Source organism: Nycticebus coucang, chromosome 3 (assembly GCF_027406575.1).
Source record: "Nycticebus coucang isolate mNycCou1 chromosome 3, mNycCou1.pri, whole genome shotgun sequence".
Classification (NCBI taxonomy): domain Eukaryota; kingdom Metazoa; phylum Chordata; class Mammalia; order Primates; family Lorisidae; genus Nycticebus; species Nycticebus coucang.
In genome coordinates, this window is record NC_069782.1 from 7,471,309 (window position 1) to 7,495,193 (window position 23,885).

General features: G+C 45.2%; 1 protein-coding gene across 3 annotated transcripts in view; it reads right to left on the reverse strand.

Moving 5' to 3' along the window:
- Nucleotides 1–8,512: 8,512 nt before the first annotated feature.
- EP300 (E1A binding protein p300) overlaps nt 8,513–23,885 on the reverse strand; it is a 98,178-nt gene continuing 82,805 nt past the window's right edge. For all 3 annotated transcript variants that reach the window (XM_053583553.1, XM_053583552.1, XM_053583551.1), the window contains 8 exons: nt 21,965–22,115; nt 21,707–21,853; nt 20,421–20,534; nt 19,429–19,594; nt 18,195–18,359; nt 15,667–15,828; nt 11,996–12,277; nt 8,513–11,779 (listed from right to left, as the gene is read on the reverse strand). In XM_053583553.1, the coding sequence (XP_053439528.1) occupies nt 9,581–11,779; nt 11,996–12,277; nt 15,667–15,828; nt 18,195–18,359; nt 19,429–19,594; nt 20,421–20,534; nt 21,707–21,853; nt 21,965–22,115 (3,386 nt within the window). In that variant the 3' untranslated portion in view covers nt 8,513–9,580. The remainder of the gene's footprint in view (nt 11,780–11,995; nt 12,278–15,666; nt 15,829–18,194; nt 18,360–19,428; nt 19,595–20,420; nt 20,535–21,706; nt 21,854–21,964; nt 22,116–23,885) is intronic.

Genomic DNA, 23,885 nt, shown 5'->3' on the forward strand with positions numbered 1-23,885 from the left:
GCCATGGTGCTCTACCGAGGGTGACATAGTGAGAGTCTGTCTCAAAAAAAAAAAAAAAAAGAGAGATGAAGTAGGGAGACCAGTTACAAATTTCTTGTAATGGTCCAGGTGAACAATGATAGTGGCTTAGAGGATATACAGAAAAGTGGAAGTATTTGAGAATTATATGGGAGGCAGGAACTAATTGTATGGGGTGGGTTTGCAAGAGGAAGGAATCCAGAATGCCTCTGAGGCAAACCTCAGATGAGTGGATGGTGGCCCCATGTTCAGTAATGGTGAATACTGTCAAGGGAATGAAGTGGCTGAACAGAGGGAATGAGGAGTTCTGCTTAGTCATAGGTGCCTGTGAGACAGTGGAAAAGAGGACAAAACGGGCAATTGGAGCTAAGAGGAGAGACCTAAACTGGAGATCTGAGTCCTGAAATTGTTGGCATTGTCCCTTTAAGATTGGGGGACAGGGGTGGCGCCTGTGACTCAAAGGGGTAGGGCGCGGCGCCAGCCCCATATGCCAGAGGTGGGTTCAAACCCAGCCCCTGCCAAAAAAAAAAAAAAAAATTGGGTGACAGTCCCTAAATCCATCTTCTCTGTGATGTGTTAGTTTTTGCATCTCAGTAGAGTATTGCCAGCAGTACGAGGAAGTAGAAACCTGAGCTGCCAGTTTCATAGCAGGGGAAAGACTTTGGGTGGGGTAAGAAGCAGAGTGGGAACTCTGGTGATAGCAACCAGGAGCAGTTAGCTGAAGTTGAAATGACCGTTAATTAGGAATTGGATTGAAACATCTTATTAAACACAGGTTGCTAAGCAACACTGGCCGCCCCGGAACAGTGTGGCTGTACCTTTTGCTTTAGAGCTCCTGGGCCTGGGTCTCATGCTACATTGAGGGTACACACGGACATCATTCATTCCTCCCTTTTCAGGTTCTCCCCTGTATGAGTCACTGTCCCTCTCTCTGATCACTGATTTCTCACTCTCTCCTGGGTCATTCCCAGTAGCCTCACGAACATGTTCTGTCTCTTTGCTATGAGAATAGATCCCTTGAACTTACCTACTCTATCCCCCTGCTATGGTGTTATGTCACCCGCACAACTTTTTTTTTTTTTTTTTAGAGACAGAGTCTCACTCTTACTTTGTCACCCTCGGTAGAGTGCCGTGGCATCACAGCTCACAACAATTGGGCGATTCTCTTGCCTCAGCCTCCCAAGTAGCTAGGACTACAGGTGCCCATCCCAATGCCTGGCTTTTTTTTTTTTTTATTGCAGTTTGGCCAGGGGCGGAGCAGTTCGAACCATCACCTTTAGTATATGGGTCCTGGCACCCTACTCACTGACCCACAGGCACCGCCCCCCAAACTTCTTGTCTACACAAACTGCCTCCACTGCTGCCTCTCCTCCCTTCTCCATCTGTCCCCACATTCTATTGAAACTGCTTTGGTCAAGTTCATTATAGCTTCTCTGATATTGGGCCATGCGGCTTCTCTTCTCTCAGCAGCATTTTACTTAACTGACAGTTCCATCTTCCTTGAGATATTGTCCTTTTTTAGGATTCTTCTTGGTTTCTCTATCTCTCTGACCAATCCTCTCTCTTTATAGGCTGGTGGGTCCTCCTCCACTTGAACTTGATGTATTGGCATTCTCCAAGTCTCTGTCCTGGGCTCTCTTATTTTCTCTTTATTTTTCACCTTAAATGATATCTTTCCTTCTCAGTGCTGTAAATGTATTTATATGCCTCAAATTCACACCTCCAGCCTGTTTGTCCTTTGAGCTCCAGACTCATGTATCCATTTGTCTAGGTGACAACTTGACATTGGATTATGACCCCTACACAGAATACTTACCCAAACCCATTTCTCTGGTAGTTCCCACACTCAGGACCCAGCGCTACCCATCATGAGGAACCTTCCTCATTTCTCCCTGTCCCTCACTGTTCAATCCATCAACAAACCACTTTAATTTCCCCAAATCTACCTCAGGCATTTCCACTTCTTTCTATCCCTACTGCCACCATTTAAATTCAGCTCACCATCATCCCAACTCTGAATCCCAAGATGCTTCCTAGCTGGGCTCCCCTCCTATCCTAGCCTCTATACACTCAGCTATGTTTTTTAAAATACTAGTGGACGGACTAACTTACTTGTATCAATTTTGCTCAGGCTAGGGTCTCTTTCCCTCATCACCTGCTTCTGTCTCACCTTTCCCCAATTATTTAATAAGACCCCTGGGGAGGGGGCGAGGTGACCCAAGTGGAGATTGGAGGGTTATTCCTTCAGTTATTCATTCAGATAACCTACTGCGTGCCCACTGTGCTCGGGCATCGTGGTTCACAACAGTGAACGCCAATACTGCACAGTCCCTGCCCTCATGGAGCTTGCCGTTCCAACCGGATCCAGCAGCGCAGACAACTGGCGGTCTCGGAACTGTCCGCTTGGGCGCAGCCTGCCCCGCACCTCTGTCCAGGCCTCAGTGCGCCGCCTCTGCGAAATGGGCTGATAGTGCCGCACAGAGCCACCTAGAGCTCGCGTGGGGGTGCTGGGGACAGGACAAGCGGCCAAGTGGTGGCACCCTCCCGGCCCGGGCGGGGCCGGGTGGTCACGTGGCCAGGCTGGCGCGCGCGGGACCCCAGCGCCAACCGCCGGCCACCCCGCCCCCCGCGGCTGGTCCAGGCACGCGGCAGGGGCGGCGCCCTCGGGGCGGGAAGGCTGCGGCGCCCTGCCCGTGCAAGCGCAGCCGGAGCGGGAGGAGCGCGGCGCGGGCTCGCCCGGACTGCTGGACAGCTGGGTCCAGCCTGGGGGGTCAGTGACGGCCGTGGAGGAGGGAGGCGCTGGGGGACGCAGGGGACACCGAGTCCCTGGCGGGCTGCTGAGCTGCGGGCTGGTAGAGTTGGGTCTCCCGCCCTGGGGTTGCGAGACCCTCCCGTGTAGTGGTCACACCTAGGTAAGGGGGCTGCGCTCGGCCAGAGCAGTTAGCACAACGCCTGGCACAGAGCGAACCCTCGAGTGTCCCGGGCTGGATTGCACCGGTGCAGGACAAAACGGGAGAGGGAGTGACAGGTAACTGGGCTGGTGGAGGATAACTGCCATTATTAAGCACCTCCGCCGGCCAGGTGCGGTTACCATCTCTTCATTCCCCAGGTGGCCTCCAAGGCACACAGGGGACCAGCATCTCTCCTGGCAGTGTGTAATAATTAAGAAGCAGAGGTGGGAGACGAACCTGGGACGTTAGCCTTTGGCCCACCTTATTAGCCTGAGGGCAAAAGGTACTTGAACCAGTCTTTGAAAATAGGGCAGTTTGATGGGTGGACCTAACTGAGCCCCTCAATAGCTAACAAGGCCCTGAGAAGACATTTGATCTTTAGAGGCCAAACTTTTCCTCCGTGAAAGTGGCGGGACCTACACACATAATAACTAGTATATAGGTAGTACTTTGCAATTTGTAAAGTGCTTTCAATTAAGATGTCATAGATAGGGCAGCTCCTGTGGCTCAACGGAGTAGGGCGCTGGCCCCATATGCCGGAGGTGGCGGGTTCAAACCCAGCCCTGGCCAAAAACTGTAAAAAAAAAAAAAAAAAAAAAAAAGATGTCATAGATAATTCCCAACAATGAATTCACCAAGTGAGAGTTTTTATTTGCTGCCTTTTAGGGAAGAGGGAATTGTGTCCTTGAGAGGTCTGTTAGATCAGGGAGCAGTGACAAAGCCTCACTGTAGAGTAAATCAGATGTGTTGGATACCAAATTGCCTTGGATGAGTATAAAGCTCCCAACTGAAACATGGCTGTGATTTCATCATCTGAGCTTCTCTGCTCCTAGTTTCACAGATCCAGTGGTCCTGCACGTTCCTTCCCAACTACCAACAACTGTAGCTCAACAATGTACAGCACTATGGCACTACGCTTTTAATGATTCTTTTTGTTTGCTTATTTTTTCTGTTGTTGTTGAGACGCAGTCTCACTATGTTGCCCTGGGCAGAGTACTGTGGCCTCACGGCTCACAGCAACCTCAAACTCTTGGGCTTAAGCCTTAGCCTCCCAAGTAGCTGGGACTACAGGTGCCTGCCACAGCGCCCAGCTATTTCTTTGTTGCCGTTGTTTATCTGGCCCTGGCCGGGTTCGAACTTGCCACCCTTGGTGCACGTGGCTGGCGCCGCAACCACTGTGCTACGGGCGCCAAGGGTTTAATGATTCTTTTTAAAGTGTTTCTTATGGGTTTAGGCTAAGCCAACCATGGAGTCCTTTAGGCAGAGTCAAAACAGGGGTCGTTGGGTGGGGTTAAATGAATTCTGAAAATTCCAACTGAGTGTTTAAGGTTTTCTGAGTGACGCTTGTTTTGAGGGTATTGGTGATAATAACTCTTTGTCCTTCCTATTAACAGGTCTACCTCCTAGCAAATTATTGAAGGAACATGAGAAAAGTAAGTAGGGATTTTGAAGTATCAGTTAAAAGAACCAAAACTGTTTATTTATAAAATAACGGCAGTTAATTTGGTGATGTCATTTCTGGATGTGTAGTTAATTGACAAGTGCTTATCAAACGACCACTTTTAAGGAATGTTATTAATACATGCAGAGAGGCCTACACAGGTGGCAGTCTGTCACCACAAACATTGACAAATATACCAAGAACTGCTTTTTTTAAAATTTCCAGTCCCTATAGGACTGTGAAAGGGAAGAGGAACCAGCTGTCACACTGATGTCTGATGTGTGCCAGGTGGAATACATGTTTTCATTATATTATTGCCTTCTTTATCCTCATTACAAACTTAACAGGCAGGAGTTCTTACCCTTTTTAGAAAGGAAGAGACTGGGTGACACCTGTGGCTCAAAGTAGTAGGGCACCAGCCCCCTATGCTGGAGGTGGTGGGTTCAAACCCAGCCCCAGCCCAAAACTGCAAAAAAAAAAAAAAAAAGTAAATAAAAAAATAGGAAGAGACTGAAACTCAGGAGGTAAACTAGCTCTGTAGATGCCAGTAAAACATAGGCTTTTCACTGTTTTCACATTGTTGATGCAAGTTCATAATCAACAAATACTTAACAAACACCTACTTGTGCCTTTTGATTTTGGATACTTTTAAAAATTCTCATGATAGGGTGCGGCGCCTGTGGCTCAAGGAGTAGGGCGCCGGTCCCATATGCCGGAGGTGGCGAGTTCAAACCCAGCCCTGGCCAAAAACCAAAAAAAAAAAAAAAATTCTCATGATAGGGCAGTGCCTGTGCCTCAAAGGAGTAGGGCACCAGCCCCATATACTGGAGGTGGTGGGTTCAAACTCGATCTCAGCCAAAAACTGTCGGAAAAAAAAATCTCATGATCACCCACCATGCCTTTTGCTCATTTCAGTAGCTCACCTTGAAATCAATTAGCAAACATTTATTTATTTAATTAATTTTTTGAGACATCAAGTTTCAAGCTGTCACCCTGGGTAGAGTGCCTTGGCGTCACAGCTTACAGCAACCTCAAACTCTCGGGCTTAAGCAAGTCTCTTGCCTCAGCCTCCCAAGTAGCTAGAACTACACGCACCCACCACAATGCCCAGCTATTTTTTTGTTGTAGTTGTTTGGCAGGCCTGGGATGGATTTGAACCTGCCAGCTCTGGTGTATATGGCTGGTGCCCTAGCCACTGAGGGACAGGTGCCAAGCCCATTTAGGTCTTTAATCTCAACAGTGTTGGTCTTGAGGTTTTCAGTGCATCAAAGTCTTTTGTATTTCTTTTGTTAAATATATTCTTTATTTTTTTCTTTTTTGGAGACAGAGTCTCATTATGTTGCCTTCGGTAGAGTGTCGTGGCATCACAGCTCACAGCAACCTCCAACTCTTGGGCTCAAGCAATTCTCTAGCTTCAGCTTCCAAAGTAGTAGCTGGGACTACAGGTGCCCACCACAATGCCAGCTATTGTTAAACTTATTCTTAAGACATTTTATTCTGGGCGGCACCTGTGGCTCAGTGAGTAGGACACTGGCCCCATATGCCAAGGGTGGCGGGTTCAAACCCAGCCCTGGCCAAACTGCAACAAAAAAATAGCCGGGTGTTGTGGTGGGCGCCTGTAGTCCCAGCTGCTTGGGAGGCTGAGGCAAGAGAAATCGCGTAAGCCCAAGAGTTAGAGGTTGCTGTGAGCCGTGTGACGCCACGGCACTCTACCGAGGGCGGTACAGTGAGACTCTGTCTCTACAAAAAAAAAAAAAAGACATTTTATTCTTTTTTATGCTGGCGCCCTGGGTTTAATCTTCCTTAAACAGGGTGACTTCATCATGAACGTTAACACTGCAGGAAATGTCTGGAGGTCGGTTTCTCTGGTTGTAAAATGAGAAGCCCAGGGAGCTTACTTTTAAGAGTTCCTTAGTTGTTCCTTCTTTTAGTTTGTACTTTGAACTTGCTTGAAACAGGGCCCTGTGTTATATGAATTAGTTACTTTGCATCCATTACTAGGGCTTCTCTATAGTAAAGGAGATAAAGGTCACAGAGAGAGAGGGCTTTGGAGTCCAGCAGACCTTTGTGCTGGTAAGCCTGTTACTGTGTGATCTTGAACTAAGTTATTTCTCCTGAGCTTTTCATTTGTTCAGTGGGGCTGTTAGTGAGGATTCAATAAGCCAAGTAAATGAGAGCCCCTGGATGACCGCTAGTCTGCACAGGGGCCACTTCCTACAGCCACGTGTTCTAACAGCTCAGTTGGAGACTTGTGGCTTCCTCTTTTCATTATGAACATTTAGAAAAAACACAAACATTGAAACCACTTTTTGTATTCCCAACTCTGGATCAATGTTACTGTCTCCCTCTCTAGCACTACTTCTAATCTGGTCAAGGGCAGCTTTTTTTCTTCTACATTTAAAGATTTCTGTTCCCACTTCCTGCCTGCAGCACCGCAGAGAGAACGTGTTGGTTTAACAAGTCAACCCATCTGCTAAGCCACACAGCAATGAAACTGGAAACTTACTTAGAAATGGGGTAGAGTTTCACATGTAGCTGTCCCAAGGTCCTCTGGTACTTCACTCTTCTGGACAATTTCCTGCTCAGTCCTCTGCTTTCCTGTTCATTTCCCCTTGCAGATCTAGGTTCAACTTCCATCCTATCCTCTCCAGAAAAGGTTTCGATCCCCATCAGCTAGAAGGCTTTCCCCCTAGTTTTCCCCCTTGTGTTCCTTGCTGACATAACTGCACTTTATTTCAGCTGTTATACATTTCTGTAAAGCTGTAACAAAAGACCTGCCCATTTGATGCCAAAGCAGCAGCACTCTCATTTTCCAACTCGTTTATAGCCAATGTCTTGTTCAGTTGGAGGGCAAAGGACTGAGTCTCCATTCTTTTTTTCTTTTGTGGTTTTTGGCCAGGGCTGGGTTTGAACCCGCCACCTCCGGCATATGGGACCATCACCCTACTCCTTGAGCCACAGGCACCACCCCATTCTTTGTTTTTTTTTTTAAAGACAGGGTCTCACTTCGTCACCCTCAGTGGAGTGCTGTCCCATCACAGCTCACAGCAACCTCCGGTTCTTGTGCAATTCTCTTGCCTTAGCCTCCCGAGTAGCTGGGACTACAGGCACTGGCCTCAATGCCCAGCTTTTTTTTGTTGCAGTTTGGCTGGGGCCAGGTTCGAGCCTGCCACCTTCAGTATATGGGTCCAGCACCCTACTCACTAAGCCACAGGCACTGCCTCCACTGCTGGACTCACAGCAGTCTCAGCCCTACTAGTCTTATTTACCCATTTCATTTCCTTCAACCTGACTTCTTGGTGGGCAGTTAGCAGAAATAATGTAATGCTGCTCTACCTTTCAGACTGTTTGAAGTCCTTGTTCTCATTCCTCTAGGAGGGTGATTACACCTTGAGGTCATCCTTAGGGGACCACAGAAAGGCCTCTATCAAGGTGTCAAATAGGTAGTAACACTGGAGTCTTTACGTTCAGCTGGTAGTACTTTGTTTCCCCTGAACTTTGAACAAATGTACCAAAATTTGTTAATTATATGTAATAGCTAAAGAGCCTATAAACTAACACTCTCACTCTTCCCTCTGAATCCTAAGCATCAGGCACCTAAACTGGCATATTTAAAAATCAAGAAGTGAAACAGGGTAGCTGGGCGTTGTGGTGGGCGCCTATAGTCCCAGCTACTCGGGAGGCTGAGGCAAGAGAATCACCTAAACCCAGGAGTTGGAGGTTGCTGTGAGCTGACGCCATTAGCACTCTATTGAGGGTGATAAAGTGAGACTCCTGTCTCAAAAAAAAAAAAAAAAAAAAAAGTGAAACAGGGCAGGCAGTGTGGTTCATGCCTGAAATTCCAGCACTTGGGAGGCAAAGGTGGGTGGACTGCCTGAGCTCACAGGTTGGATACCAGCCTAAGCCAGAAATCCTGTCTCACTAAAAATAGCTGGGCATTGTGGTGGATGCCTGTAGTCTCAGCTAAGGCAAGAGAATCGCTTAAGCCCAAGAATTTGAGGTTGCTGTGAGCTATAACGCCATTGCATTCCTCTGAGAATGACAAAGTAAGATTCTGTCCAAAAAAAAAGAAAAAGGAAAAAAAAGTGGAACAAAGTCAGGGTGTCTGTCTCACACAGTTTATTTAACAATAGGTAATAAGAAATCAAATTTAACAGTCTATACAGTGATCCAAAGTTCATATTTATAAGTAATCAACTTTAATTGCATGATTTACAACAGTTGAGGGTTTTTGCTTTCTATTTTCAAGTTTTATGGAAAGTTGTGTGTGTGGATGGGGGCAGGGCAAGGAGGAAGAAAGCAAGCAAAGAAACCCCAGGGGCATTTTGCATGTTAAAATCATCCCACCGGAATCGTTTCTTACCCTCTTTTTAATTTTTTTCCTTTGTCAGATGTAAAAATAACAAAAAAAAATTCTTTCAAGAAACAGAAACCACAATATATAATACACCAATTTGGCAGCTGCCCCTGTATATTTTTTGAAAAAGTCATTTTTCTTTCTACATGTACAAATTATTTTAATACTTGAGTTTTACGCTCAGACTTACAGAATAGAAAATTTTCTGGAGCACAAAAGTTGACTTGAGGGGAGGAAAGGGGAATTTTTTTTTAAACATTTTTAAAAGAATGCGCATCTTTGCACCCAGAGAAAAAAAAACTGGTTATTTTAATATATATTTATATAGAATGTAATTTTAAAGTAACATTAACCCCGTTTGTCCTCTGGTTTTAGAAATGTTCTTTTTTAACTCTTTCATAAAGTGAGGAAAATAGGGAAAAATGTCAACCATCTGCACCAGTAAATAATAACTATTAATATTACATATTTTCATTAATTAAAAAAAATAATAAAACCTATTGGAGGTGCAAGGCAGGAGCATATGGTTGGCGTCACAGGCCTCAGCCTCCTCCCAGTGCACACTTGAACCACACACACAAGGGAAAAAAGGCTGGGGTAACCAGCCATAACAAAAATATATTCTTTGTATTCTATCATCCCTCAGGTTCATCTTGCATGTCTGCTTTAAAACACAAATGGCTACTGCACAGTTCTTATGTGTTCCAAGGAAAATTGTCTTTTAGGCTAAGAAAGATTCAAAAAAATTGTTTTCAATACAAAAAGTCTTAAGAGAAAATAATTTCTTTGCTCCCAAAATACTACAAGGTGTCTCTAGTGTATGTCTAGTGTACTCTGTGAGAGGTTTGAATTCAAGTCAGAGTTATCGGTGCTGAGTCCCAGGTCCGTGGCGTTTGCACCATGGAGGTTTGCCATGCCTGGATTGCTAGCAAGCTGAGAAAGCATTGAATTCTGGTCCGGGCTGGCAAAATGCCCTTGTTCCATGGGGTTGGCCTGGGCAGCCACCAGTCCAGGATGAGGGGAACTTGTCTGTGGGGAAACATGGTGTGGAGAAGGCTGAGGCTGCATCCTTGGGGAAGGGCTGGAGTGGGGGGGCTGGGACTGCGGCCGTGGAGAGGGGACAGGCTGGGGAGAGCGTACTTGATTGGAGAGAGAATTCGGGATCTGTTGGCCTTGTAGGTGTGGGGACTGGGCCTGATTTGGGAGCATGTGCTGTTGGGGGCTCATGGGGTTGGGCTGGGCAGGGGACCCCATCTGTTGCTGAAGGAGTCGCTGCTGATAGGCCTGTAGACTGGCACCTGCCTCTGCTCCTAAGGCCTGAGGGAGCTGTCCCATCTGTCCCATATTCCCTTGCTGCATTTGCTGCATGTGATGCTGCATCCGTTGCTGCTGCTGCTGCTGCTGCGGGGGATAGCCAACTCCCTGGGGTTGCTGGAACTGAGTATGGTTGGCCATTCCAGGGCCTATTCCCGGCCCCGCCCCCTGTTGCTGCTGCTGTTGCATCATCTGCTGTCTTCTCAAAATGTCTCGGAACTGTGAAGGCATGGTGTTATGATTCATGTTCATCTGCTGAGCCTGGGGGCTCATCCCTCCCATGGGTGGCTGGAGTTGCTGCTGTGGTGGCTGCTGGGGCAGGCCAGCCCTTTGCACACCTGCCTGCATGGGATTCATGTTCTGCATGGCTGGATTGGAGTGGACCCCCTGCTGACCTGGCATGGTAGGTGGCTGCAGCCCTGGCTGCCCCTGGGGCATGCCAGGCTGTCCAGGGAGGGGCTGTGAATTAGAATTGGCATACTTGGCAGCCCGCTGCTTGATGAATGCGGCCAACAGCTGGGGGTTGGCGTGAAGGATACTAAGCACCTGTTGCTGCTGTAGGGGAGAGCTGGGAGACCTGAGAGTCCGCAAAAGGTTTTGTAAGGCTTGTTGAGACACAGTGCCTGGTTTGAGTGGGCTCACACCTACCTGGCCCAGTCCTGGTTGTGGAGCTATGTTCAAGGGCTGACCATGCTGGGCCACTGACATCATGGCTGGCCTTGGCATCCCAGACTGTAATTGCTGGGGCTGAGGCAATGCTCCTTGGGCCCAGGGTGGCTGTTGCTGTATCCCTGTGGGCCCCATCCCTGGATCCAAATGTCCACCGGGACCTCTGGCCATAGGAGGTGGGTTCATACCCATGGGAGCCATGGGAGTCATCTGGGGCATCTGGTGCTGCATTGGCCTTTGAAAAATTTGCACATGGGCCATCTGACGCTGCGTCTCAGCTGCCCTCTGAATCTGCATTGCCATTTCCACTGCTGCAGGTGGGGGCCCAGGAAGGGGTGGCTGAGCAGTCTGAGGAGGGGTTGGAGGGGTCACCTGGCCAGCTGCCTTACCCTGGGATACCGGGCCTGCAGCCTGAGTTCTGGGCAAGTAGGGCGGCATGCTATTGGGAGGTGTGGGCTGAGGCTGAGAGGTCGGCTGGGGCTGGGGCGTCTGAGGGGTGGCTGGCTGTTGGCCAGTTGGTGTTGTTGGAGTGGCAGGAGTTGGGGAGGGCAGGCCCTGCTGCTGTCCCACCACACCAGTCCGCTGCATGCTGGCCATCCTCCTGCGGAGCATCTGGGCTTGCTGTAGCCGGTGCTGCAGCTGCTGCTGCCGGAGCTTCTGCTTGATGTTTAGGCAGAATGGCACAGGGCACTTGTTCTCCTGGCAGTGCTTGGCATGGTAGCAGCACAGGGCAATGAGCTGCTTGCAGATGGGGCACCCACCATTGGTTTTCCGTTTGCAACCCTTGGTATGCTGCACAACCCGTTTCATCTTCTGGCAGGAGGGCAGGGAGCAATTGGCATTCCGGCACTGGCAGGCATGGACCAGAGACTGGATGCAGCGCTGGATGCTCAGGCGGCGAGAGTCTCCTGGGCTCTGGGTGGCAGCGGCCTGCTGATTGTTACTCTCATCATCTAAGCCAAGCCCCAGTTTCTCCATTTTGTGGTCATGGTTTTTAGTGTTATAGCAGGTAATACACAAGTCATAATCCTGGGGAAAAAAACACAGGCAAGGTAAACTCTCCAAGATCTAAGTCACTCAAAAGCATTTTGGATATCCTGCTTAGGCTACAATAGCCTCTTCAGGTCTGTCATTCAAACATGAGGGCTGGATCTGCTGCCCTGGCCTATGTAACAAGCAGCTGCAGCACCCCTCAGACCACCAGAACCCTGCCCAGCCTGCCTCCTCCTACTCTCTGGCACCTACCTCACACACAGTGCAGTGCCAGCGTGTCTCCACATGGTGCTTGCACTCATTGCAGGTGTAGACAAAGCGGTCCTGGCTCTGTGTGTGCAGTTCCACCAGCATGCACATGGTGGACCACTGGGCTCTTCGAAGTGAAGAGAACTCCAGGTGCTTATCCCTTGCAAGGGTGAGAAATGCATCCCGACCATCCATCAGATCACAGGGGATGAGAGGGTCAGGATCAACAATAGGAGGCAGGGAGTTGGCAGCAGGGCCAGCAATGAGGCGGATCACAAAGAAAACCTGCAAAACAGACAGTCTCACTGACTCTAGTTCACCGGCATAGAAGACAGATCAGTCAGATTCACATCCTGTGATTTTTCCCTACCTCATTCAACAATTCCTTCAAAACGAGAATGGTCTAGTTCAGGGTATATGCACACTGGGTGTTTTGCTTAGAGGGGCCTACAATTTGATGCAGTCTATGGTAACCAAATCTAATTAAAAAGAAACCAACTAGGGGTGGCGCCTGTGGGCTCAAAGGAGTAGGGCGCTGGCCCCATATGCTGGAGGTGGCGCGTTCAAACCGAGCCCTGGCCAAAAACTGCAAACAAAAACAAAAACAAACAAAAAACCCCCAACAAAGCAACTGAATAGAGACACACATTCTACAAAACAACTGGCCTGGGTTTGTCAACAAAAATGCCCATGAAAATAAAGCCAGGAACTGATCAAGAGGAAAGGAACCTAAGGAGACATAGCAATTTAACATGACCCATAATCCTTGATGGGAACATAAGGACCAATCTTAGATGGCAGCTTAGATTAAGGCTAAATTTCCTTATTCTTTAAAGAAGGCAAATGGGAAAATAAAAGAAAGGCCTGGCATGGTGTCTCATGCCTATAATCCTAGCACTCTGAGAGTGCCAAGGTAGGTGAATTGCCTGTGCTCATGAGCTTGAGACCAGCCTGATAAAAAGTTGAGACCCTATCTCTACTAAAAATAGAAAAAACTAGTTAGGTGTTGTGGTGGGCACCTGCAAGTCCCAGTTACTGGGGAGGCTGGAGCAAGAGAATCACTTGAGCCCAAGAGTTTGAGGTTGCTATGATTTATGATGCCATAGCACTCTACCCAGGGTGACAGCTTAAGACTCTGCCTCAAAGAAAAGAAAAAGATAAAAATAAAGGGAAAGGCTGACTTGGTGCCTGTGGCTCAGTGGTTAGGGTGCTGGCCACATACATGGGGGCTGGCAGGTTCAAACCTGGCCCAGGGCAGCTAAACAACGACAACTACAACAAAAAGGTAGCTGGGCGTTGTGGTGGGCAGCTGTAGTCCCAGCTGCTTGGGAGGCTGAGGCAAGAGTATCACTTAAGCATAAGACTTTGAGGTTGCTGTGAGCTGTGATGCCATGGCATGCTACCCAAGGCAACTTAATGAGATTCTGTCTCAAAAAAACCCAAAAAACAAAAAAGGAAAGTTTAAATTTTCTGAGTCTAAAACTGTAGAGTGGTTATGCAGAGGATGTCTTCTCAGAAGGTACTGGCTAAGGCAGTAGAGGATGTCTTATATCCCAGCAATATGGGAGGCTGACGCAGAAGGATCACTTGAGCCCAGCAGTTGGAGGCTGCAATGAGCTATGACTGCACCACTGCACTACAGCCTGGGCAATAGCAAATGATGGGGACAACAGCAAGGGGCTGCTCTCTGTAGACTTCCCAGGGTGGTAGGGATAAAAGCAAAAATCTACTTCGTTTTTATTGCTGAAGCAATAAAATTTTTATTCACTTGAAGTTCGAAAACTCACAATAGCCATCAATTTAAATTACCACAGTAAGAAGCTGTATTATGTATGTAATTGAAATTAATTATGTAACTAATAAGCTCTTTTAAGTAAACTACAAAATATCACCTCAAGAAATCAGGAACTTCTAAGAAACTTCTGTGCTGTCTATTATAGTCTACGTATTTTCAGAGACTGACAGTCTATGCAAACTGGCAGTAACACTCACAAAGTACTTGGGAGGCAACATCTGCTACTTTTGTGGCCCTGTGGCCTATACAGACAACGCCATACCCACGTACAGTATGTCCACAACTGAAGTCCAACTCATGACAGTAGAACCTCTGCAAGTTGACCACCCAAGGGACTGTGACAAACTGGTCTACATAAGGAACTAGGCCTGCTGTACTCAGATGTACATGTGGTACATGGCTGGTCTATGAAAATTAGGTAAACTTAGGGAGGTAGTCAACTATGGAGGTTCTACTGTATTCTGAAGGCCTTTTTCACTGACTCTGTTGTGCTAGAAATTTGTTGCATTAAATATAGCTTGAAACAGCTTATGACTATTAATTGTTAATAATTATTACTTAGGTGAGGCCCTCCCCACTAGATCTCAGGTATTCTTCCATTTCATTAGCATGGCTGAGGTAATACCAAGGCATCTATTATTTAGGTTACCTCGCTGACTTTATCAGCACCTTAGGCCTAAAGAAAAAAAGGGCAAGGTTGGGTAGAGTAGGTATGGGAAAATACCTATAGAGGTCTAGCACCATCATAAAAATAGAGAGATGTTACTATTTCTCTTCAAAAGACACTGCTTAAACAAATTTGGTTGTAATTCTATACCTAAAATCAAGCCTTCAGTTCCCTCTCCACATAATTGCCACTTCCCATAAAGTACCTTATTATATGTTATATTCCTGACAACATGAATTACACATTAAGTCTTCTGGCTTTCCTTATCTTACCAATTATGATGTTGAAGGGAAAAAAAAAAGCCACTTGCAGTTGTTTTCCCAACAACATAATTAACGGAAAATCCAAAGTTTTAACTAAGAAGGGGTTGTAAATGCATATATGAAAATCTGACTATTCTACAATCACTGTTAATGTTTTTTTTCTTTTCTTTTTGAGACAGAGTCTCACTATGTTGCCCTCGGTAGAGGGGCATGGCATCACAGCTCACAGCAACCTCAAACTCTTGGGTTTAAGTGATTCTCTTGCCTTAGCCTCCCAAGTAGCTGGGACTACAGGCGCCCACTGCAATGCCTGGCTATTTTTCTGTTGCAGTTGTCATTGTTGTTTAGTTGGCCCAGGCCGGGTTGGAACCCGCCAGCCTCGGTTGTATGTGGCTGGCGCCGAAACCACTGTATTACGGGCACCGAGCCTCCATCAACATTTTTTATTCATTTCTTTTCCAAAGTGCCATTATGACAAATTAAAACAGCCAATGGAAGAAGCGTGACTGAGTAATAAAACAACAGAAAGTAAAAAAGCCAATCTCCTGAAAAAAATGGACAAAAGTTACAGGGTTAAAGTATGTTTATACTTTAGTCTCACTCTGTCACTCAAGCTGAAGTGCAGTGGCAATCACAGCTTATTGTAGCCTTGAACTCCCAGTCTCAAGCAATCCTCCCGCCTCGGCCTCTTGAAGTGCTAGGACTACACTGTATATAGCCCCTAACACCACCTAGATCGCTAACATAGCTGTACAGCTGAAGGAAAACAAGTAGTTCTTACTCTACCACCAACTTCTAATTACCTCTTTTCTTCCTAATCACCCCTCAAATAATTTCTTCCTTCTAAATCTCAAACAATCTGGTGCTCACACATTATAAATGCCAGCTTGGGTAGGCAGTTTTTCAGAAATGCTACCTTGTTTGCTTCCTAACTGCTGGTACATCTTACCTCTTTATGCTTCTCCATGGTGGCATACAGTTTCTGTGACAGGTCATTGGACACATTGGGCATCCCAGGCTTCTTCTTATTGCCTCTACTCAGACTGCTCTTATTTTTGCTGGTTTTCTTATTATTCTTCTTTTTAGCATTCTTGCTGTCTCCCTTTGTCACCTACAGGGTAGCACAAAGGAGATAAAAAAAGTATTAAGTTTTTGTTAAGAAGTGACTTGGAAATAATACTGGAAAATTGTCTCATGCTGTCACCCTGAGTAGAATGCAGTGACATCATAGCTCACAGCAATCTCAAACTCTTGGGCTTGAACAATCCTATTGCCTCAGCTACCCAAGTAGCTGGGACTACAGGCGCCCACCACAACACCCAGCTAGTTTTTCTGCTTTTAGTGGAGACAGGATCTCACTCTTGCTCAGGCTGGTAATGAACTCCTAGGCTTGAGCAATCTACCTGTCTCAAGTCTACCAGAGTGTTAGGATTACTGGCATAAGCCACCATGCCAGGCCTTTAATCATAAATCCTATGTTCATTATCTTCTTTCACTACTTGCTCACTTCATGTAGCCTCTCTCCTTTTCAAATTGTTATTTATAATAAACTAATATTTACAACATATTTGACCTAATTTTCTCACAGTGAAGAAGCCTTTTCGTTAAGACAATGACAGCTGGCTGTGGAGTTTATAGTCCTTGCTGATGGGGCATTCCCCAAGAGATTTGGAACTAGGGAACAAAAGGAGTGGGTGGCAGGAGAATAGTCAAGAGTGTAGAGAAGTGTGGAGCCAAAAGACTTTGGCTTTATCTTCTTCTACTCATATTCTAAAATTTTAGAAGCCCTTTAAAACCTCCCCCCCAAAACCCACATCCTATTCTGGAAACTATCCCATCAATAAATTTAAACAAGGGTTTAAAGAATTTGTAAACAGACTATTTTAAAGTGGCATTAAATAAGTCCAATTCAACGGAGCTAATTCTAGATATGCTATAGAGAAATGACTAAGCCAGGTTCTATATGGGAACACAGGCTGGTTTTGGACAACTAAGAACAATTTTTATATTTAAAAAGGATAGTTGGGCTTGGTACCCATAGCACAGTGGTTATGGTGCCAGCCACATACACCAAAGGTGGTGGGTTCAAACCCAGCCCGGGCCAGCTAAACAACTGCAACAACAAAAAATAGCCGGATGTTGTTGTGGGTGCTGTAGTCCCAGCTACCTGGGAGGCTGAGGCAAGAGAATTGCTTAACCCCAAAAGTTGGAGGTTGCTGAGAATTGTGACGCCACAGCACTCAACCAAGGATAGACTCAGTCTCAAAGAAAAAAAAAATAAAAAGGATAGTTGTTAGGTGGGGCACAGTGGTTGGCCCGTAGTCCTAGCACTGAGGGAGGCTGAGATTTGGCCTGGGTGGACTGCTTGAGCTCAGGAGTTTGAAACCAGCCTAAGTAAGAGACCCCATCTCCACCATAAACAGAAAATTTAACCAGGCGTTTTGGCTTTTGCCTGTAGTTCCAGCTATTTGGGAGGCTGAGGCAAAAGGATGGTTTAAGCCCAGGAGACTGAGGTTGTGAGCTATGAAGCCATGGCACTCCACTGAGGGTGACAAAATTAAGACTCTTGTCTCAAAAAAAAAAAAAAAAAAAAAGTGCCCTTTTTAGAGACAGAGTCTCACTGTACCACCCTCGGGTAGAGTGCCATGACGTCACACGGCTCACAGCAACCTCTAACTCTTGGGCTTACGCGATTCTCCTGCCTCAGCCTCTGGAGCAGCTGGGACTACAGGCGCCTGCCACAACGCCCGGCTATTTTTTGGTTGCAGTTTGGCCGGGGCTGGGTTTGAAGCCGCCACCCTCGGCATATGGGGCCGGCGCCCTACTCACTGAGCCACAGGCGCCGCCCATGCACTTTTTTTTTTTTAAAGGGGGGGGGGCGGGAAAAAAGAGACTATGGCAGAGAAGATATGTGGTCCACAAGGCCTATAATATTCATAATCTAGTCTTTATGCAGGTAATTTTTCTATTAGTTTATAAGGATTTCTTTTATCAGTTTGCATTATTCAGAGTCTGAAATAACATTTTAAAAGGTGAGTCTCATGCTCAAAGGTTTAAAACTACTAAAATAGAATTCTGGTACCTTTTCTTTTTGGAGGCAGAGTCTCACTGTGTTGCCCTCGGTAGAGTCCTGTGGCATCACAGCAACCTCAAACTCTTGGGCTCAAGCGATTCTCCTGCCTCAGCCTCCTAAGTAGCTGGGACTACAGGTGCCTGCCACAATGCCCAGCTATTTTTGGTTGCAGTTGTAATTATTGTTTAGCAGGCTAGGGTCAGGCTCGAACCCACCAGCCTTTGTGTATGTGGCCTGCGCCCTACTCACTGAGCTACGGGTGCCAAGCCCTTGGTACCTTTTCTAAGCCAACATTTTTTGCCCAATTTAAAGAGCTGTTTCCTACCTGAGAGCTTTAGAATTAAAAAACATTTAAGCTCACTTCAGGATTATATAATTAGAATTAAGGTATAAATTGTCCTTACATCTGTGCTTTCATTGCTGGTGTTTTCCTCTCGCTTCCTTTCTTCCTCTTCCTGTTCCAGTTCTTTAATGCTTTCTTCCAAAACATTGGGCCAGAAATCACCCTCAAAGTAAGGCAATTCCTTTGCACTTGTTAATCGATCTTCAGTAGCTTGCTTAAAAATATCCTGTAAAATATCCATATACAAATAAAATTTCTATTATTTTCTAAAAGTTTTGATTATACAAAAGCAGTCATAGCTAACTGACACAAGAAACATAAAAGATTAAAATGTCTTCTGAAATTTGGCAGAGATTTTATATATAAGCCACATGCCAGGGAGGTATACAGTGTCATAAACAGTGTAAGGGCTGCTGGTGAGTACAGTGGTGCCTATAAATAATTGACCACAACCAGTTACAGATTTCTTTGTTCCTTCTCCATTCCCACTGCTTCACTTGACTAGCTTTAAAAAAAAAAAAAAAAGAAAAACAAACCAATACCAACAAAACAGCACCCCCTCACCCAAAAAAAAAAAAAAAAAAAATAGTGGAAAAGGTTAGGAAGATAGCATTTTCAGTTTTCTCTTTCCTCTGCCTATGAAGCTGAAGATTATCAGCCTTTACATAACCAAGTGGCAAATTATCCTGTCCGGATCAGTCAGAGGGTTTTGGAATCATCAGTCTCAGTATAGCCTTTACCACCCATCACAGAATAACATGCGATACAAGGCACGTCCTCCTTGCATGCATTATTGGAATTTTAGCAGCTTGAACTGAGAGTTGAAAATAGGCAACTAAAATTACAAATACTGAAAACCATAATCTGTCATAGAATGATTTGCTAGGAAAATATCCAGTCTATGTTTATAGTTCAAGTCTATAACATCAGATAGTCCATACTCATAAATGTTTAAAATAACATGGCTATTAAAACAAAAAACATGGCTATTAAGAATACATTCTTGGGCAGCGCCTGTGGCTCAAAGGGGTAGACGCTGGTCCCATATGCTGGAGGTGGTGGGTTTGAACCCCGGCCATAAAAAATACATTCTTAATGGGTTAAATGTTTAAAACAGATTTCTTCAAAAAGAAATTAAATCTTCCAGTTTTATTTAAAGAAACTGGGAATATATAAAATAAAAACACTTATCAATTTAGCATAATTTTATGGATTACATGGGAGAGGCAGCACAGACAGAATACAGACAGCACCAAGATTAGTACATCTCTAGATCCCTCCATACTTCAGCTGACCTTATAATCATGGACAATGCGCTCTGACACAGCCTTGTCAAGCATCTTTTTGTACCACTCCTGCAGTCGCTTAGGCTTGGGAATCTTCTGGTCAGGAGGATGGCAGTGGAAGATATAGTCATCTCCCTCACTTGGTGGGCATGCCCAAATATGCCCTGTTGTGTACCTGAACATCACACAGAAGAAGAAACACGCAACAGAAATGATCATCCATTTTAGACAGAATGCTGCACTTTAAATAATAAGGTGGAGCCAATATAGAAACCAACGATTCCTCCCAAAATGACACAAAATGTTTAATCCAGCATCGTATCAAAATTATGAGGCCAACTGACACAAGAAACATGAAAGATTAAAATCTCTGAAAGCTGGCAGAGATTTTATACTTAAGCCACATGCTAGGGAGGTGTTTAGCATGACCCACAAAACTAATAATGCATCTCACATTCCCTGCTTTTTTTTTGGAGGCCACAGAGGAGTGCTGGTAACTTTAGTTATAGAGAGAATGACTTAGCCCTGAATCCCAAGATTCTGAATTTGGGTTTTAGGGTTGAATTAAGATTCTGATATAATGGAAAATGAACCTACTTGAACAAGAGACCTCAACGAAAGGAAAATTATTAAGAATAATAACCTATAAGATACAGTAGTTAATATTCTCAAGGACATGTCTCTAGAGCTTAGTTGTTTTTGGTCTCAGTACCCAGGTATAAAAGGATCAAATACACAAAGATTCTGCCCACAAATCAGTAACCGAACTTCAAATCAATGTAGCCAATGGCTTAACTCAAACAAACACTCATGTGGGAAATGAGGAACTAGGGCTAAAACATTCACTCCCCCCTCCCCTCACTGATAAAATTTACTTCAAAGGGTACCAGCAAAATTGAAGTTTATGAAACTCAAGATTGGGGGAAGAGCAAAAAATTACATGTTTGCATAGTTTAACAACAGCACACTAATTATTTTAAAAACATTACCAATATGCTTACCCTAATTTCTTGACATATTCTAAATATCCAATTAGAATTTCATGATAAACCGCAGTCCTCAGGCATTTAGGACGGAAGAAATGAACACTATCAAGGTAAGATATATATACTCTCCTATACATCAAATAGGAAGGAAAAAAACAAGTCACACAATGAATTCCTATACCATTATGGCTAAAATACCTTCCTGCTCTCCTGTGTTCTTTGCCTTCACTGTCATTTGTAATGCTTCCCACAGTCAGGTAAGTTTACTGTGAACCCCATTGGGAAGTTTAGTGAATCTGTGACTTTGTTCTTTTTACATATGAGACAAAGTCCTGCTCTGTTGCTGGGCTAGAGTACAGTGGCATCATCATTTTAACTCACTGTAGCCTCCAACACATTGGACTCAAGCTATCCTCCTGCCTCACTTTCCTGAGGAACTAGGATAACAGGTGTATTTACCATATCTGCCTAATTTTCAAACCTTTTGTAGAGACAACAGAATCTCACTAACGACTTTGAAGTTGGTCCTAAACTCCTGGCCTCAGTTGATCCTCTCACCTCAGTTTCCCAAAGTGCTAGGATTATAGGAATGAACCACTGTGCCCCCTACTTCCTCATTTTCTTTTTAGTACCTAACAGTAACTGGCACATACTACATCAGGAATGTTGATCCCAATATATTCTGGGTACCATAATTGTGGCCGTTGTACTATTTTTGGAAATAAGAAATTCTAAACTGTACATTACACATTACCCCCATTTATATGACATTCTTTTTTTTTTTGTAGAGACAGAGTCTCACTTTATGGCCCTCGGTAGAGTGCCATGGCATCACACAGCTCACAGCAACCTCCAACTCCTGGGCTTAAGCGATTCTCCTGCCTCAGCCTCCCGAGTAGCTGGGACTACAGGCGCCCGCCACAATGCCCGGCTATTTTTTGGTTGCAGTTCAGCCGGGGCCGGGTTTGAACCCGCCACACTCGGTATATGGGGCTGGCGCCTTACCGACTGACCCACAGGTGCCGCCCTATATGACATTCTTTTACATAACTTTCAGAGGGGTACTTAATCTAGATGTAACCATTATTTTATGAAGAGTATTCAGTTTGATTTTCATTGCCAATCTCAGGCTACTATGTATCCTTTTATTAACTATGACCACAGAAGAGCAGCACTGTTTTGTCTGTTTGGGGGTTGGAATTTCAATTTGGTTTACTTTAATATTATTACTTTTTAACTTATTACAACCTGAATACCCCCACCCCATGCCTCAGGAGCAGGCCACAGTATGTGAGTCATACCTCTGGTTGGGTGGAGGGCAGTCAGAGCCATACTCCTGAACATGCATGCCAAAAAAGCACAAGTCAACACCATCAATCTCTTCGAAGGCGAAGAGGGCTTTGGTTCGGTATGGAAAGGATTCTGCCATTTCTCCACTGTCTACAAACCTAGACAATTCAGATTTGGAGGACAACAACATAACTCATTCAGATTGGAATCATTAATGGTACTAGCCAACTGTAAGTAAATGAGAGAAAAAAGGAGAAATGACAAGATACCTTGCTTTCATGCCTGGTTTGACTTCCACAGTTTTGTCAGATGCATGAACTACCCTAACAGTGACCTCTCCTGACTCAGGGTGATTCTGTCGCCTCAGAAAGTCATTTACACGATTTTCCAAAAAGGTGCCCAGCCTGGTAGATGGCAATCCTAGGAATGTAAAAGTTAAAAGTTACTAACATGCAAATTTATTACTGTCAGTCTTAAAGGTTTAATCTCAAATCTCATTTGCGCTTTTGTTCAATGTAAATACAATAATTTCGTGGAAGTTTTAAAAACTTAGCAAGGTAGTCAATTACTTTATTTATCAATTAAAAGATGGGGTTCAGCCAGGCACGGTGGCTCACGCCTGTAATCCCAGCACTGTGGGAGGCTGAGGAGGGAGAATTGCTTGAGCTCAGGAGTTCAAGACTCGCCTGAGCGACAGTGAGACCCCGACTCATGAAAAAAAAAAAAAAAAAAAGAAGATGGGGTTTCACTCTGTTGCCCAGACTGGAGTGTAGTGGCACGATCCAAGCTCAGTGTAGCCATGAAGTCCCATCCTCAAGTAATCCCCTTGCCTCACTCTCCCGAGCTTCTAGAATTACAGGTGTGAACCACCATACCTTGCTATTTTTTTTTTTTTTTTTTTGAGACAGAGCCTCAAGCTGTCGCCCTGGGTGGAGTGCCGTGGCATCACAGCTCACAGCAAGCTCCAACTCTTGGGATCAAGTGAGTCTCTTGCCTCCGCCTCCCAAGTAGCTGGACTACAGGTGCCTGCCATAACGCATGGCTATTTTTTGGTTGTAGCCGTCGTTGTTTGGCAGGCCTGGGCTGGATTCGAACCCACCAGCACAGGTGTATGCGGCTGGCGCCTTAGCTGCTTGAGCCACAGGCGCCGAGCCCACACCTCGCTATTTTTGGCCAGGGCTGGGCTTGAACCCACCACTTTCGGCATATGGGGCCAGCACCCTATTCCTTTGAGCCACAGGTGCCGCCCACACCTTGCTATTTTTAATAGAAAACATTCTGCCTGTTTCCATGATCATACTACCATATTTAGATGAAATTGAGAAGATTAGCATGGTCCCTGCACTTGTATGATAATGCAAATCTTCTCTGTATCATTTGAATTTTTGTACATGTGCTGTTAAAACAGGCATAATACTCAATATCTAAATATCTCTCCCCCCCCATGTTTTTTTTTTTTTGAGACAGTCTTACTTGGTTAACCCTTGGTAGAGTTCCGTGGCATCATGGCTCACAGCAACCTCAAACTCTTGGGTTCAAGTGGTCTTCTTGCTTCAGCCTCCCAAGTAGCTGGGACTATAGGCACCTGCCACAATGCCCGGCTATTTTTTAAGAGACGGAGTCTCACTCTGGCTGAGGCTGGTCTAAAACCTGTGAGCTCAGGCAATCCACCCACCTGGACCTCCCAAGTGCTGGGATTATAGGTGTGAGCAACCGTGCCCGGCCTTTCCCCCAAATTTTTATTATGAAAATTTCCAATTTTCAGAATAGTTCAAAATATGGAACAATTAATATCATATATTTTGCCTAAATTGCAATTTTGAGGACCATTACAGAAAGCACAGCAATCAGTAGTTTAGAAGGATATGTACTACAAAAGTAAACAAAATACTACATTGAAATTATTAGTGTCAATTAGTCACATGATATGATTTTTGATACCCTTTTCCAATAGTGGAAAAGATCAGGAAGGGCAAAAAGGTTCAAACTAAATTGAGGGAATCACTCATAGGATAGCAATTTCCGGCTATTTCAACATCTGGCCCCCATAAGGAATATGCCCCAAATATCCACCAAATAAGGAAAAATACAGGGAAAGCACATGTATCGTGTACATTTTACAAAACTTTTATTTTTCTTAGGTCTAATGAATTTCACACCAAAAACTTAATATGATAGCCCAACTTAAAG